At 42.7% G+C, this 17,835-nt stretch overlaps 1 protein-coding gene across 3 annotated transcripts; it reads right to left on the bottom strand.

Moving 5' to 3' along the window:
- Positions 1 to 896: 896 nt before the first annotated feature.
- On the bottom strand, positions 897 to 16,162 carry ergi2 (Endoplasmic reticulum-Golgi intermediate compartment protein 2). Of its 3 annotated transcripts, none has more exons than XM_082968354.1 (14): positions 16,040 to 16,162; positions 10,899 to 11,050; positions 10,497 to 10,605; positions 10,181 to 10,227; positions 9,905 to 9,972; positions 9,668 to 9,708; positions 9,239 to 9,340; positions 8,996 to 9,091; positions 8,730 to 8,785; positions 8,456 to 8,554; positions 7,952 to 8,049; positions 7,672 to 7,834; positions 5,151 to 5,230; positions 897 to 1,321 (listed from the first exon to the last, which is right to left on the bottom strand). In XM_082968354.1, exons 2-14 carry the CDS (start codon positions 11,005 to 11,007, stop codon positions 1,244 to 1,246), a joined length of 1,146 nt encoding a protein of 381 aa, XP_082824480.1. In that variant the 5' UTR covers positions 11,008 to 11,050; positions 16,040 to 16,162; the 3' UTR covers positions 897 to 1,243.
- Positions 16,163 to 17,835: the final 1,673 nt, after the last annotated feature.

Raw genomic sequence — 17,835 nt, 5'->3', positions numbered from 1 at the left:
CAAACTAGGGGCTCAGTTGGTAGAGCATGGTGTTTGCAACGCCAGGGTTGTGGGTTCAATTCCCACGGGGGGCCAGTACAAAAAAAAAGAAAATGCATGAATTCACTACTGTAAGTCGCTCTGGATAAGAGCGTCTGCTAAATGACTAAAATGTAGGGATTTCGTGGCTAATTGAGGTAAGACAGTAATTTTGCATGTATGAACTACACATTGACACATCCAGCCCAAAGCGGGAGGTTTAAAATATACTTAGTAGTCGCAAAGGCACAAGGCAGCACGCCAGTGCTCCCTTCTTGCTGAGAGTTCCCCAGATCAGGCCACACTCCATATCAAAACCACAAGTCCAAATCCATATCTCCATCCATGGCTAATTTAGGGAAGGGCCAATTGAGCTAGCTAGCTATCGGAGGACAACACAACGAGATGCAACAATTTAAGTGTTTCTGTCAGTGACGTATGCTCTCATTGGGATTTGATAGGAGTGACGCCAAAATCGAAGCTGGCTTCCCTTGACACTTTTTTTGGTGTGCCAGGACCATTCAGTGTTGAGCTCACTCACTTTAGCTCAACGCTGATTGGCAAATCCTCACCGGCTTCCCTTGCCTTCAATGCTACGGGCGGCAACAATGTCATACTCGTTTGGACCAGACAGTATCAGATAGATGGCCTACACTGAGGGGCGCTGTTTCGCTTTCTCATTGAGATACATTCAGCCTCTTGTGAATTGAAGGAAAATTATGAAACACAGACAAAATCTTTTTTTTTTTTTGGTGTGGGAAGCCTGGCTTTCTTGGCATCCATGAATTGGGATCCAATTCACACGGGGGATTTTATTTGTCCCCCTCCCCCAATAATATTTTATTGTTGGACAAAAAGACTGTAGAAACACCAGAAAATCAGCTTCAAGTCATTTTAATTTTGAAAAATCGGTCCCAAAGTATTCCCACGCATTATAGAGATATGTGATCGTAGACAAATGTAAGCGAGGTTTAAAATGATTATTATTCAGGTCAATTTGCAATTATGTTCCCGCCCCCAGACCATCTGCTCAAGAAAGAAAAAAAAACCTTACTGTAGGTTTTTGCTCCAACCCAGCGCACCTGATTCTTAATAATTTGTTGTTGAGAAGCTGAACCAGGTCAGTTAACTGGGGTTGGAGCAAAAACTTACAGGAGGATAGCTCTCAGGGAACAGGGTTGGAGAGCCCTGATGTAGTTGATGATCCCTGCCCTAGGGAGTCCTGTCAGTGGGTGTGGTTTTCTGTAGCTTCCAGGGGTGGGACAGGGGCTTCGTTTTTTACATGGTCGTCCAGCAGGCCCATCTGCGAATGAGAGAGGGAAAACATTCAAGTGCACTGAACTAAAATATAAATGCAACATATAACAATTTCAAAGATTTTACTGAATTGCAGTTCATATAAGGAAATCTGTCACTTGAAATAAATTCATTAGGCCCTAATCTATGATTGGGAATACAGATATGTATCTGTTGGTACGGCTGTGGCGGTCATGAAATTTAGTCAGATGGTGATTGTCAACCAAATAACTGTCATTCTCACAGTAATTGACCGTTAATTAACACATTTAGCATCTCCTGGCTTCCACACACAGCCTACAAGCTATTTTAAAAAGTCCATGTAATATAGCCTACACTTCCACAAATCCATGATTTATTTTAAACAGGTCTAAAGAAGCATGATATGAAAAAAAACAGTCTATTTCAGAAGAAAAGAATGGCCTACTTTGAGTTGTCATGTTAGGTCCTGGTGTGGATATGCCAAATGGCTGTGGGCTACACTAGTTCATTTAGCAGACAAGATTTGCTTATAATTCCGTGGCATTATTTTATAGTATGAAGAATACAATTCAACAAAATGGAATAAAATATAAATATTTTCTCAACCATTTGAGGGAGTGCGCACATGCGGCTATTCTGTGTTGAGCTTTAACAAAGAAACACATTTCAAGTTTACATACACTTAGGTTGGAGTCATTAAAACTCGTTTTTCAACCACTCCACAAATTTCTTAAAACTATAGTTTTGGAAAGTCGGTTAGGACATTTACTTTGTGCATGACACGTCATTTTTCCAACAATTGTTTACAGACAGATTATTCCAGTGGGTCAGAAGTTTACATACACTACGTTGACTGTGCCTTTAAACAGCTTGGAAAATTACAGGAAATTGTGTCATGGCTTTAGAAGCTTCTGATAGGCTAATTGACATAATTTGAGTCAATTGGAGGTGTCCCTGTGTATGTTTTTCAAGGCCTACCTTCAAACTCAGTGCCTCTTTGCTTGACATCATGGGAAAATCAAAAGAAATCAGCCAAGACCTCAGAAAGAAAATTGTAGACCTCCACAAGTCTGGTTCATCCTTTGGAGCAATTTCCAAATGCCAGAAGGTACCAAGTTCATCTGTACAAACACCATGGGACCACGCAGCCATCATACCGTTCAGGAAAGAGACACGTTCTGTCTTCTAGAGATGAACGTACTTTGGTGCAAATCAATCCCAGAACAACAGCAAAGGACCTTGTGAAGATGCTGGAGGAAACATGTACAAAAGTATCTATATCCACAGTAAAACGAGTCCTATATCAACATAACCTGAAAGGCCGCTCAGCAAGAAGCAGCCACTGTTCCAAAACCGCCATAAAAAAAGCCAGACTACGGTTTGCAACTGCACATGGGGACAAAGACCGTACTTTTTGGAGAAATGTCCTCTGGTCTGATGAAACAAAAATAGAACTGTTTGGCCATAATGACCATCGTTATGTTTGGAGGAAAAAGGGGGAGGCTTGCAAGCCAAAGAACACCGTCCCAACCGTGAAGCACGAGGGTGGCAGCATCATGTTTTGGGGGTGCTTTTCTGCAGGAGGGACTGGTGCACTTCACAAAATAGATGGCATCATGAGGAATTAAAATGATGTGGATATATTGTAGCAACATCTCAAGACATCAGTCAGGATGTTAAAGCTTGGTCGCAAATTGGTCTTCCAAATGGACAATGACCCCAAGCATACTTTCAAAGTCAAGGTATTGGAGTGGCCATCACAAAGCCCTGACCTCAATCCTATAGAAAATTTGTGGGCAGAACTAAAAAAGCATGTGCGAGCTAGGAGGCCTACAAACCTGACTCAGTTACACCAGCTCTGTTGGAAGCTTGTGGAAGGCTACCCGAAACGTTTGACCCAAGTTAAACAATTTAAAGGCAATGCTACCAAACACTCAATTAGTATATGTAAACTTCTGACCCACTGGGAATGATGAAAGAAATAAAATCTGAAATAAATAATTCTCTATTACTCTGACATTTCACAGTCTTAAAATAAAGTGGTGATCCTAACTGACCTAAGACTGGGAATTTTTACTAGGATTAAATGTCAGGAATTGTGAAAAACTTCTGACTTCAACTGTAGGTACTCCTATATGCTTCATTTAGAGTTATTAATGTAACTTTAGTTGTTCTACAAAAGGACTGTTTTGATTTTTAATACATTGTAAGGCTGCATGAGACTAATGATGATTTGAAAGTCACTTGAAAGGCATGAGCTCTGCTTTGTTTTTTTTTTGCGCAGGCTGTACACACTCCAATAGTCTCTCATTCAGAATTTGACAAGCCCTTGATAATGCCTCAAATCTATTCCTTTTGCAGCCCGGAGTGCTGCATTGTGCCCTTCTCCTTGAGTGTGCTGTGCAATCTAATGCGTCTGTCAATCACACCGCTCTCTGTCACGTGATCGGGTCTTTCACACAGGCTACTAGTTAAGACAGATATCGGGGTCGCAACTGCGCGAGTCCTTATCCAATTCCGAGGTGCATATTGAAGATATTGGATTAACTGTCCATTTACTTTGTCAGCCAACAAGATAAGTAGGCCTAACCAACAGCACTATGTAAATCTACTATCCCCCATAGTACACAAGTTGACCTATTCTATGCAAGAAATACATATTCCAAACCGTCTGGGACAGTTGTGGGATGCGATAAATCCCAGATTAATACAACCACTATCATCTAAAAAACATTTTTATTCAATGTGGCTGACGCAACTGATCAGAACGTTGACATAAGCAAACCGCTCGCCCACACAACGCCATACATGCTGTCTGTCAGGTACAGGATTAATCAGTGAAGAGCAGACTTCTCTAGCATGCCAGTGGCCATCGAAGGTAAGCATTTTCCCACTGAAGTCGGTTACGACGTAGAACTGCAGTCAGGTCAAGACCCCGATGAGTACGACAAGCAAGCAGATGTGACGGTTTCTCACAGTTTGTGCAAACCCACAATTTCATCAGCTGGTCTCAGATGATTCCACAGGTGAAGAAACTGGATGTGGAGGTTCTGAGCTGGCGTTGTTATATGTGGTCTGCGGTTGTGAGGCCGGTTGGATGTACTGCCAAATTCTCTAAAACGACGGAGGCGGCTTATGGTAGAGAAATTAACATTCAATTCTCTAGAAACAGCTCTGGTGGATATTTCTGCAGTCAGTATGCCAATTGCATCCTCCATCAACTTGAGACATCTGTGACATTGTGTGATGTGACAAAACTGCACATTTTAGAGTGGTTTGTGTAATAATCATGCTGTTTAATCAGCTTGATATGCCACACCTGTCAGGTGGATGGATTATCACTAACTTGGAAGTAAACAAATTTGTGCACAAAGTTTGAGAGAAACAAGATTTTTGTGCGTATGGAAAATTGCTGGGATCTTTTAATTCAGGTCATGAATTAGGAGTCCAACACTTTACATGTTGCGTTTATATTTTTGATAAGTGTATAAAAAAACAGGACACTTAGGTGCAGTTTCCCAGAAACAGATTAAACCTAGTCCTGGAATAAAAAGCACTTTCAACAAACGTGCTTTAATCTTTGTCCGGTAAACCACCCCTTCAAGTTTACGTTTATTTTGATATATTTTCAAATTAAATAAGCAGTAGTGCAGCATGCGTTGAGAAAAGGAAAAACCAACGCTAACTACAGTCTAATTCAGATATTGATCAAAATACATATGTTGAGGGTATTCTATGCTGCGTCCTGTATATATTTACATTTTTTAAAGAAATTGACACTTTGTGCATCTACTTTACATCTGTGGAATCAACAAGCTTGTGACAAGCGTGTTTGACTTGATGTGTTGACTTGCCTCCCGGGGTTTGTAGACTCCTAGTTGGAAGCGACAGCAGACGACGTCCACCAAGAAGCCCACCATTCCATGGATCATACCTGTATGGAGAGGATGGAGAGAAGTTTTAAGGCTTCCAAATGATTCAGTTCGGCTGGTGCCTAGCCGAGTTCGAACGAGTGCACTTGCAGACTCCCTTAAAAATACATTCACTTGAAAAACAAGTAGAAAATTGGCAATAGTACTGTTTTTCCATTTTGAGATACCGTAGCCAGCATACACTTGCTCAAAAGAGTCCGAATTAATCTGAGAACTCAAATCTCATTCATTTTGGTGTTTTTGCAGAGATGTTAGTTGCGCAATTTTACATCTAAGATGTTTGGTGCCGTATTCCTCAATTAAAAAATGTGCATGAAAATGAGTCGTCTCTTGTTGAATGACGGACTTTATTGAAGAATCCCTACTTTCGACCATTCACCAGCAAAGGGGCGTAGACTTCGGGCTTGTCTGGAGAATATATTTTTGTGCGACAGCCCCCCGAAAAAAAAACATTTCCCGAAGTCCAAAAACAAACAAAAAAGGTGTGATAATATACAGTACCAGTCAAAAGTTGACACACCTACTCATTCAAGGGTTTCTTTTTTTTAAACTATTTTCTACATTGTGGAATAATAGTGAAGACATAAACTATGGAATCATGCAGAAACCCATAAAGTGTTAAACAAATCAAAATTATTTTAAATTCTTCAAAGTAGCCACCTTTTGCCTTGAGCTTTGCACACTCTTGGCATTCTCTCAACTAGCTTCATGAGGAATGCTTTTCCAACAGTCTTGAAGGAGTTCCCACATATGCTGAGCACTTGTTGGCTGCTTTTCCTTCACTCTCCAAATCATTCCAAACCATCTCAATTGGATTGAGGTCGGGTGATTGTGGAGGCCAGGTCATTTGATGCAGCTCTCCATCACTCTCCTTCTTGGTCAAATAGCCCTTACACAGCCTGGAGGTGTGTTGGGTCATTGTCCTGTTGAATAACAAATGATAGTCCCGTAAGCGCAAATCAGATGTGTTGGCGTATCGCTGCAGAATGCTGTGGTAGCCTTGCTGGTTAAGTGTGCCTTGAATTAAAAAATATATAATTAAATCAGACTGTCACCAGCAAAGCACCTCCACACCTCCTCCTACATGCTTCACGGGAGGAAACCACACATGCAGAGATCATCCATTCACCTACTCCGCGTCTCACAATGACAGCGATTGGAACCAAATATCTCAAATTTGGACTCATCAGACCAAAGGACAGATTTCCACCGGTCTAATATCCATTGCTTGTGTTTCTTGGCCCAAGCAAGTCTCTTCTTATTATTGGTGTCCTTTAGTAGTGGTTTCTTTGCAGCAATTGGACCATGAAGGCCTGATTCACGCAGTCTCCTCTGAATAGTTGATGTTAATGTCTTACTTGAACTCCGAAGCATTTATTTTAGGCTGCAAGCTGAGGTGCAGCTAACTCTAATAAACGTATCCTCTGCAGCAGAGGTAACTCTGGGTCTTCCATTCCTGTGGCGGTCCTCATGAGACAGTTTCATCATAGCGCTTGATGGTTTTTGCGACTGCACTTGAAGAAACGTTCAAAGTCCTTGAAATTTCCCGGATTAACTGACCTTCATGTCTTAAAGTAATGATGGACTGTCGTTTCTCTTTGCTTATTTGAGCTGTTCATGACATAATATGGACTTGGTCTTTTACCAAATAGGGCTATCTTCTGTATACCACCCCTGCCTTGTCACAACACAACTGATTAGCTCAAACACATTAAGAAGGAAAGAAATCCCACAAATTAACTTTTAACATGGCACACCTGTTAATTGAAATGCATTCCAGGTGACTACCTCATGAAGCTGGTTGAGATAATGCCAAGAGTGTGCAAAGCTGTCATCAAGGCAAAGGGTTGCTACTTTGAAGAATCTCAAATATAAAATATTTTTATTTGTTTAACACTTTTTTGGTTACTACATGATTTCATAGTTTTGATGTCTTCACTATATGCTACAATGTAGAAAATAGTAAACATAAAGAGCCCTTGAATGAGCAGGTGTGTCCAAACCTTTGACTGGTACTGTATGCGCTAACTCTTCCGGACTGTTTAGGCTGGAAAGCATGCAGATGCCTTTAGACGTCACAAAATGATAAGGATGATTTTTACAACTAGTGCTCTGTGATTCTTTTTGCCTAAAGGGCTTTGGATAGGTGTGGGTCCTGTTAGTTGTGTAGTAAATCAGGGTCGTGTTCATTAGGCATTGAACATCAGAAAAGCGACAAACAGGAAGGGACTACCTGGACTTTTTACGTTGCACAACATTTTTCTACGACGTGCCCTAATGATAATGACCCAGGTGGACATACTTGGGGTGTTTTCCCTAGGAAGCAAATGGGACAAAACAGGGAGGGACTAACCTGAACTTGTCCAATAAGAGACATGTTTTTGTTGCAAAACATTGCAACGTTACACACTACTGAATTACACCCCTGTACACTTGTGGGTACCTGTGGTGGAGAAAATGCCTCCGATGATGCCACAAAGCCTGACGAGGAACCTCCACAGGGGCATGTGCTGCTCTGTGACTTTCACCATCAACGAGCTGATGTCATACTTCATAAAGATCCCAGATACTCCGTGGCTGCCCACCGCGTGGTTGATCACCCGCTCCTACAAACACACACAGGGTGAAAGGATGACGATACACCCACACCTTCAGTTCATTCACACACACAGCATACACCTTGTACACTCAAACAAACACACAATCGCACATCCTGGACCTACCCTTTCGGTGACAGAGTACTGGTTTGTGTCTGCTGAGATCTGGTAGGTGTTCAGTTTGGTGGGCACTATGGTGATGAAGTACTGAAACATCTGATTATCTGACGAGGATCAGAGAAAACAGTGCACACATGAGGATATATTATTTAATGAAGGATGAAATTAACAAGGTTACAATTCCTATAGAATGTCACAATTTCTTCATAACTAACATGTTGAGGTAAACAAACTACTTCCCCCAAAAACCCATGACTTATCTGTGCATTTAGGAAGTCTGTCATGTAGCCTGTTTGATGTGACATGATAAAGCCTTGGGTTTAAATACTATTTAAAATATTTCCAATGCTTTGATAATTCTCTGGAGTGCCAGTTGTGCGGGGATTGCACTTTTGGAACTTTTCTATTGAGCTTGCCTGTTACAATGGAAACAATCAAGCACGGAGTAAGTTTTGGAATTATTTCGAATAATATTTGAACCCAGCACTGACGTGATGTCTTTATACTTACGGTCAGTGCAGACTTTCTCTGTCCCGTCCAGAGGGTTGATGATCCCTGGGATCTCCTCTCCGAACGACAGGTGGTCGATGCGATGAGAGAAGTTGTACGCTGTAATCAACAACAAAATCAGAACAATCATTAACTCCAGGTCTAGGGATATCGTCAGGTTTAAATGTGTTAACTCAATTGTGAAGACATCACATAGTTCCATCATGACTTACATCTGTTCAAGACGTTTGTATGTATCATGTATGGGAGTTAAACTCTAAACAAAGAAACTTACTATCGTGGCTGACGAGGGCCGCTAGATGGGCGTGGCCTCTAGGATGTGGGATAGCCCTGTATGTGATGTGAGAAGGTCAAGCTTGCGGAGATGGCATAATAACTCATGACATCACACATTCCAGAGTCAAACATCTAGGTCATGTTCATTAGGCACCCAACGGAGAACATAGACAAGAAGGGAGGGACTACCTGGAAACACTCATTGTGTTCATTAGGGCACACTGTAGCTAGAAGTTAGTTGTAGAGAGAGGAGCGGTGACCTACTTGCCCACAGTGATGTGGAAGTTGCCAGCCACCTTGTTGACATAAAGATGGCCGTGTATCCTGCAGGCCGCAGGCGACTGGGAGGGACTGTCCTCTCTCGAAGGAGAATGGAGGGGAGGAGAGGAGAGTCACTTCAATAACATAACCATAATCATTAAATACAGTTGATCAATTACTTCAATACCTAACTTCACTCAAACACACACACTGTGTCACAGCAAAGCTGTATTCTTTTTTCCAGACCTGGGAGGCAGGGCAGTGGGGGATCCTTTCAGGACTGTCTTGAAGATCACATCCTGCAGCGAGTGTTCCTCCCTAAGGCGGTCCTGGATCATCAGCAGAGTTCTGGGGGAGAGGGGGAGGAAAGGGAGATGAGTGAGCAAGGGAAAGATTAAACACGGGAGTGTTGTAGAGGGGAATCACTATATAGGAGTTATAACAGTCAATGGATAGCCTTCACTCCACCATACTGTCTTTACTTTACTAGGTTTATTTGACAGGTATTATGCATCATGATTAAAATGTCTAAATGTGCCACATGTAGCCAATCATCTCATCTTTTGCTTCACTGTATGCAACATTGCTATTTTAGTTATGCATGTGCAGATGCATTCTGGTGGTGCATTTCTATACTTTCAGGAGACATATCTTGTGGCTGATATAGTATCTTACCTGTGCCACAGCCTTTGCTGAGGAGAGAGGTCAAAGGTGACCTGCAAGGTGACCATGGGAAAACATATTAAGAAAGGGCATTGTCACTGGAAAGATAATATGACGAAATTTATGGAACCCTGAATTCTCACCACACTTGCATCTTGTCATTGTCAGGTTGTCATTGTGTCTTAACTGTTCTTAACTGACTGGCCTGGTTCGGGTGCTATAGCAGGTACCAGACAGAGTCATACTTACTGGCTCATAATGTAGGCCATCTGAAGCTACCATGGTCTCTGCCAAGTCTAGGACATCTGCACCTACAACTACATACAGCCACCGAGACAAACAGCAAATCAATGAATAATATATTCATTATGACATGATGGAAGACAAGGACAGCCTACAGTCAATGGCTTCATACAACACTACTGAAATGTTAATTCTACTGCCGACATAAACACAGTCACATTCTAGATGTCCATGTCTAAGCCTAAATTGTGAGAGCAACCTTCAAACAGTGTAAATACTCACATTGACACCTCATGGCAACTGTGATGTCTATGTTTATTCTTAATTTACTGCAAAAGGAAGAAAATATTGTGATAGTTAGCTCTGTAGTGTACTTGGAACTGTACAGTAAGTATTTTCCTGCTGACGTTGTCCAGATAACTCAAAAATGATATGCCAGACTGTTGGGTTGTGTTCATTAGGCACCAAACGGAAGCAAATGGACTGAAACTGGTAGGGACCAATGAACATTCACTTTCATTTTCCACTGCAAAACACTTTTAAAAAAATCTCTTTGGTGCCTAATGAACATGACCATGGTCTGAGAGTTGTTTTTTACCTGGAGAAGTCTTTATCGACTTCATACTCATACTGCATCCACGTGTCTCGATAGACAAAGAACTCAAGGAAAGCCAGCAGAGCCATGGCTGTGAAGGCTATCAGGGACACTGAAAAGACAGCAAAGGAGGAGTGATGTAGAAGGCCAAGTTTACAACTGGAGTCGGCTACTCATTGATTAAAATAGGTAAACAGGTACGTAACTATACTAGGGTTGGCCTAGATGCTCTGTTCTAAACTTTGCCCTACAGTATATGTTATTGTTTGTCCATTGCACTTATACTACGGTTGACATCGTTGATGGACTCATACATGAATTTAACATTTTACAATGTATCCAATCTATAATTTGAAGAATAGTTGAATTGCAATTCATATTTACATTGGCTAGTTAATAACGAACCTGTTCCACCAGTGGCTGTGGTTTCCACATAGCTCTCTGGAACCTTGGGGAAAGCGTCCAGCTCCTTCACCAGGGTGAGAGCCTTCTTCCGGGACACTAGTCTCCTCATCTTGTTTGGGGCAAGCGTCCACTGGATCCCTCATGCATTAAATCTTTAATTTTAACATAGAAGTTGACTTTGTTATATAGCCTAGCAATCTCATACAAATAATGTCATATCCGAATACTTTTAGCAGTGGCCGCTGGAAGGGACTTTATGAAAACGATATTTCCTCGCTAGCAAACAAGAATGGCAAGTTTAAACACTCCCATCTGTTTCTGACCACAGGTATGCAGACTATTCTGAGCCACCACCTGGCACTTTTTACATTCTGTTTGCCTATTGACGTTGCCCAGCTGACTGGAAGCTGGTAGTTAGCTAGCTATCTTGGCTACCGGTAGCTATCAAACCCGGCTGTGTATTTTATAATAGTCATACTTCGGTCGTTACTGTCTTGGGTGCCCATTCATTTTCGCCATAGAGGGAAATCCGATTTTTGTATCAATCCATTGTTCTATTTCTTGGTTTAGGATTGAAACATCTGGACACTGCGTTAGTTGTTGCAACAAAAAAACTACTGCTGGTAACCTTTGACCTGGTGTACTAGCATAGACGTTTGAGTAGAGTGCATTCATTTTGTCACAGCGCCCTCTGGTGATCAATAGTAAGCAGACTGACTGCGTGCACAGGCATCCGCTCTTCTTCGGTGGGGTTTATCGGCGGTTGGCATCCAACGTTACGGCGCATTACCGCCACCTACTGTACTGGAGTGTGGGCCAGAAACAGGAAGAAATGAAATCCTACCTGCCAGCCCCATTGCTCTTAAAAAAGATAACAAAATATTTGAGACTATATCTAATGACGTTCTACACAATATACTCTTTAAACTAATGTTCTGTATCCCCTTCTCCCTCATACTAGATCTCAGCCTATGCTCCACTGTCTCCGTTTCCTGGCAATACTCACATTTTACTGTTGGATGCTTTCCTATCACATGTAAGGTCTTATTCAACTGGCTGTGTCCCACCCTTAATGTTGTAAATATAGCCTCCTCTCTTCTGTCCCTTCCTGCTGTTCTCCCCTCCCCAACTATCCTCTGTACTTGAAATAAAATCCTGCCCTTTGTATTTCTATTCCACTGCTCCTGCCATTTCTCCACCATCACTGTCCATATCATGCTTTTTGCCTCTGCCTTGCTCATTGAAACTACCACATCAACATCCCAACTACTTGGTGCTTGTTTAGCCAGTACATCAACTGCCTCGTTCCCCTCCACTCCCACATGAGCTGGAGCCCATGTAAATATTATCTGTATACCCATTTGTTTAGTCCTGCCATGGGTTTGTAGCACCGCATAAAGCAGGTTTTGTCTGCTACGTGATCTAAAGGACTGGATACTCCTTAGCACTGCACATGAATCAGAGCAAATAACTACTCTTTCTGGCTTAACTTCCTCCACCCATTGCAAGGCCAACAGTATGACCATCATCTCCGCCGAATATACAGCCAGATGATCTGTAATACGTTCCCTGACTCTCACACCACATTCCTGCACTACAAATGCTGACCAAGTGCATCCTGTCCTTGGATCTTTTGAACCGTCTGTGTATATGGCCACAAAATTCTGATACACAGTATCCAGACGTCTCTTAAACCAATCAGATGGATCAACACCCTGCCTATCTTTCCCTAGTCTCTCCAATACTTCTAGATCAACTACTGGAGGTGGGAGTAGCCATGGTGGATTTACAGGAATAGCTACCATTGGACTAAACTCCCTTCCATACAGTCCCATCTCCTTCGCCTGGGTATTACCCACACACCCAAAGCTTGTGTTCTGTCTTCGCTCGTGTTCCCAGCATGCCTGTAAAATCCCTTTCGCAGGATGAGATACCCCATGTCCCTGTAGGCGTACCCGATAATACATTGCCAGCTGCTGTCTCCTAATCTGTACCTCCACCTGTAGTGCAGCCACTGGGGACATTCGAAACACACTACATATTCTGAGTCCTTGTCCCTGTATGACATCTAGCCTTTCCAATGACGTCCGGGCTGCCGTACCATACGCTATACTTCCATAGTCTATTACAGATCAGATAAATGCAACATACATGGTCCTCAATGAGGCATGCCCAGCCCCAAACTCCTTCCCTGTCAGACAGCGCATCACATTTTGTACCTTACACTTTCCCACCACTCTCTCAATGTGTTCTGCCCAGGTCATTCTAGAATGAAAGTATACCCCAAAGAACCTGAAGGCCCCCACCCTCTCCAAGTTTCTCCCATATAACCTCAAGCATAACTCATCTCCCACCTTCCTCCTGGTAAAGAACACTGTCTGTTCTCTACAGAGAACCTGAATCCCCACATTAATGCCGACCACTCAACCTCATCAATTGCTTCCTGTACCTTCCTGACTATATATTGCACATTTCTTCCCCTCTTCCATTAGGCCCCATCTGAAAATAACAAACTCCCAATATCCGGCTGTACCTGAGAGTAAATCATTGATCATGATTGTGTCACAGGATACTAGGAGTGGTGGTAGGAGTCAGGCGCAGAGAGCAGAGGTGAAGTATAACGACCTTTATTCTTCCTGGCACAAAATGGTCAACGCCAAAACCAACAGGCGCGTAAAACAAATTACCAACCCAGTACAACGGGCAAACCAGTCCGGAGAGAGAATACAAGGCGTAAGCCAGCACATCCAAAATAAACACAACAGCAAACGTTATCCCGCACAAACCTGGGCGGGCTAAGCAGGCTTAAATAAACACAAATCAAGAACACAATAGGGAACAGGTGCAACCAATAAGACTAAACAAACAGAAAAGGAAAAAAGGATCAGCGGTGGCTAGTAGGCCGGCGACGACGACCGCCGAGCGCCGCCCGAGCAGGCTGGGGAGCCACCATCGGTGGGATTCGTGACAGATTGAGAACAACAGAGGACTAATCACACTGTGGTGTACCGTTATCCACCATGTAGCCGCCTGAGAGAGACTTCACCACCCTCACCTGGACAGATCTTCCAAACAGGAAATACTTTATCCAGTTGTACGTTATTCCTCCTACAACCATAATATCAAGCTTGATTAACAACCCCTCCTTCCACATTATATCATATGCCTTATCCACATAAATAAAAATACAGCTACAACACTCTCCCTGTTCAGCTGAGCCTTCCTGACCTCTGCTTCTAAGCAGAGCACTGGGTCCATTGTTCCCCTACCCTTCCTGAATCCACTCTGATCTGGCAATACTGACCCACTGCTCTCCAGGAAGTAAGTTAGCCTCTCCATTATCATACGCGCCATAATCTTAGTGATGTTAATTAAGGCTATTGGCCTTGTTAGGTATTTCCCTGGCTTCCGGATTGGTACCACTACTGCCTCCTTCCAGCTGCCTGGTAGTTTCCCCTCCTCCCACACTCTGTTGTACAACACCAATACCTTAACCAGTGCCTCATCACTAAGATGGGCCAACATAACACATCTTTCTCAGGTGAAGTTAACCCAACCTTACCTATTGCCCTTTTCACCTCTGCCATTGTAAATGGTGCATTTAACACATCATTTACATCCTCCTATCCAGCACCCCAGGATGCTCCTCTCTCGTTCTCTCTCTCCCCCTCCTCTGACAAATTTGTCCAAGTGCCTAGCTATGCACTTGGACAAAGGCTTTGTCCATCATCTCTGCCTTCTCCTCATCTGTTACTGCCACATCCTTCCCACTCATCCTCTGAATCATCCCCCACACTTCTCCCACTGATGTCGCCCTTCCAATGGTGTCACAGAATCGACGCCAACATGACCTCTTTGTCTGATGAATAGTTCTCTTCACCAGAGCCTGCTTCTACTGAATCAGATGTTGGAAGGTATGTGTCCTTTTCATATATATATGTAATAATGACAATTACAACAATACTGAATTAACTTTTATTTTTACTTAATATAATACATAAATAAAATCAATTTAGTCTCAAATAAATAATGAAACATGCTAAATTTGATTTAAATCATGCAAAAACACAGTGTTGGAGAAGAAAGTAAAAGTGCAATATGTGCCATGTAAAAAAGCAAACGTTTAAGTTCCTTGCTCAGAACATATGAAAGCTGGTGGTTCCTTTTAACATGAGTCTTCAATATTCCCAGGTAAGAAGTTTTAGGCTGTAGTTATTATAGGAATTATTTTTCTCTATACCATTTGTATTTCATATACCTTTGACTATTGGATGTTCTTATAGGCACTATAGTATTGCCAGCCTAATCTTGGGAGTTGATAGGCTTGAAATCATAAACAGCGCAATGCTTGAAGCACAGCGAAGAGCTGCTGGCAAACGCAGGAAAGTGCTGTTTGGATGAATGCTTACAAGGCTGCTGCTGCCTACCACCGCTCAGTCAGACTGCTCTATCAAATAATAGACTTAATTATAATATAATAAACACGAGCCTTAGGTCATTAATATGGTCAAATCGGGGAACTATCATTTCTTTAAACAAAACGTAAATTATTTCAGTGAAATACGGAACCGTTCCGTATTTTATCGAACGGGTGGCATACCTAAGTCTAGATATTGCTGTTACATTGCACAACCTTCAATGTTATGTCATAATTATGTAAAATTCTGGCAAATTAATTACGGTCTTTGTTAGAAAGAAATGGTCTTCACACAGTTCGCAAGAAGCCAGGCGGCCCAAACTGCTGCATATACCCTGACTCTGCTTGCACAGAACGCAAGAGAAGTGACACAATTTCTCTAATTAAAATAAATTCATGTTAGCAGGCAATATTAACTAAATATGCAGGTTTGAAAAAAATATACTTGTGTATTGATTTTAAGAAAGGCATTGATGTTTATGGTTAGGTACATTTGTGCAACGACAGTACTTTTTTCGCAAATGCGCTTGATAAATTATCACCCGTTTGTCGAAGTAGGCTGTGATTCGATGATAAATTAACATGCACCGCATTGATTATATGCAACGCAGGACAAGCTAGATAAACTAGTAATATCATCAACCATGTGTAGTTAATTAACTAGTGATTATGTTAAGATTGATTGTCTTTTATAAGATAAGTTTAATGCTAGCTAGCAACTTACCTTGGCTCCTTGCTGCACTCGTGTAACAGGTGGTCAGCCTGCCACGCAGTCTCCTCGTGGAGTGCAATGTAATCGGCGTCCAAAAATGCCGATTACCGATTGTTATGAAAACTTGAAATCGGCCATGCCGATTAATCGGGCGACCTCTACTCTAAATGCCCGGTTCCTACTCCTCACCATTGCCCCACACTCCTCTGTCCACCACGGGACTGCTTTCCTCCTCCCTGATCTCTTAGGTATAGCCTCAGTAGCTTCCTCCACTAACGCTGTTCTCACCCAGTTATTCATACCATCCCCTTCCCCTCTCATATTCACCCGAGCCATCACCGCTCACTTAACTCCTGAAACTGATCCCACTTTGCCCTTTCAAACACCCACCTGCCTACTCCATCCACTGACACCTCCTCCTCCCTCTGGCCTACTGTGCATACTATGGGGTAATGATCACTCCCTACTGTCGACTCCTCCCATAGCTCCCAGTCACAGATTCCTGCCATCAAACAAGATACCAGAGAGGTCCAATCCAGATTCTTTCCCTGTAACTACATCAATCATGGTCCCTCGGCCAACATTCAGGCACACCAGATCTTTAACTTCTATCAGATTTTCCATCACTTGGCCATTTCCATCCATCCATCCCCAGAGCGTGTTGTGGACATTAAAATCCCCACATATTACCTTACTTCTATCCTGGCCCTCCACCATCTCCAACTCTTCTTGGTCTAATACCTGACACATATTATAGTAGTTCACGCCCACCTCTCCTCTCAACCACACCTCCACCACCACACATTCCTGTTCAATACCCCACCTAGCATCATGTAGGGAAATCCTTGCTTTATGAAGGTGGCACATCACCCCTTCCCCCTACACCTCTGTCCCTATGTATTATAAACTCCACATTCAGTTTGAGCCACGTTTCCCGCACACAAATCACGTCAGGCTTAGCTGGCATATCCACAATTAACTTCTTGAACTCCTGCCCATTAGCCAACAGGCTTGGAGCATTCCATTCTAGTACTACCACCATAACTAAGATCCAGTAATACATGACTCCACCCTCTGCTGATTGAGGTCATCTTGAACCTCCTCCCATGTCAAGCCTGTCATACTCAGATGTCTCCCAGCAGCATCCACTATTAGCTTAATCTTCTCCGTTTTAGACTTTACCTCAGCGGTGCTGTTTATAACTCCTGCTATGAACGTCACCAGTTGTCTCTTATCTATGTATACCTGCCCCGTAATCCACGATCTAGATGCTCCTACCCATCTCTCATTTGAACCTGTATCTCTCTGGACCTGGACCACCTTCACTGCCTACACATAAGACACCCTTCTCTCTACTCTCACTTGTTGCACCTCCACTGCCTGCTTCATAGCCTCACACCCACTATATGCCACATAATGAGCCCCCCCACAGCTGCAACACTTTGGTTGTACACCCTACCCACATTTCCCATACTCATGCTCCCCTCCACACCTGGCACATCTCTTTTTCTCTTTACATGCTGTTGCCACATGCCCAAACCTCTGGTATTTATAACATCTTAAAGGATTCAGTACGGTTACTATGGTTACTTTATTTTGTCAGTACCTGGTCCTTGAAGTGTAACAGTATAGACGGGCTATCTGCCCTAACTCCACCCCTTGTTGCTTGCAATCTATGAGCATTCACTAGAACGCCTCCTGTCAAATTGTCCCTTACCTCTTGAATGCTAATACTCACAGGCACTCCTGTTATCACCCCCTTAATCCACTGCTTCCCTGCTTGATCACGCCATCTGCTTGCAGAGGGA

The sequence above is a fragment of the Salmo salar genome, chromosome 24 (genome assembly GCF_965601325.2).
Source record: "Salmo salar chromosome 24, fSalSal1, whole genome shotgun sequence".
NCBI lineage: Eukaryota > Metazoa > Chordata > Actinopteri > Salmoniformes > Salmonidae > Salmo > Salmo salar.
The sequence above is the reverse complement of the archived record's forward strand: the minus strand, read 5'-3'. Positions and strand labels throughout refer to the sequence as shown.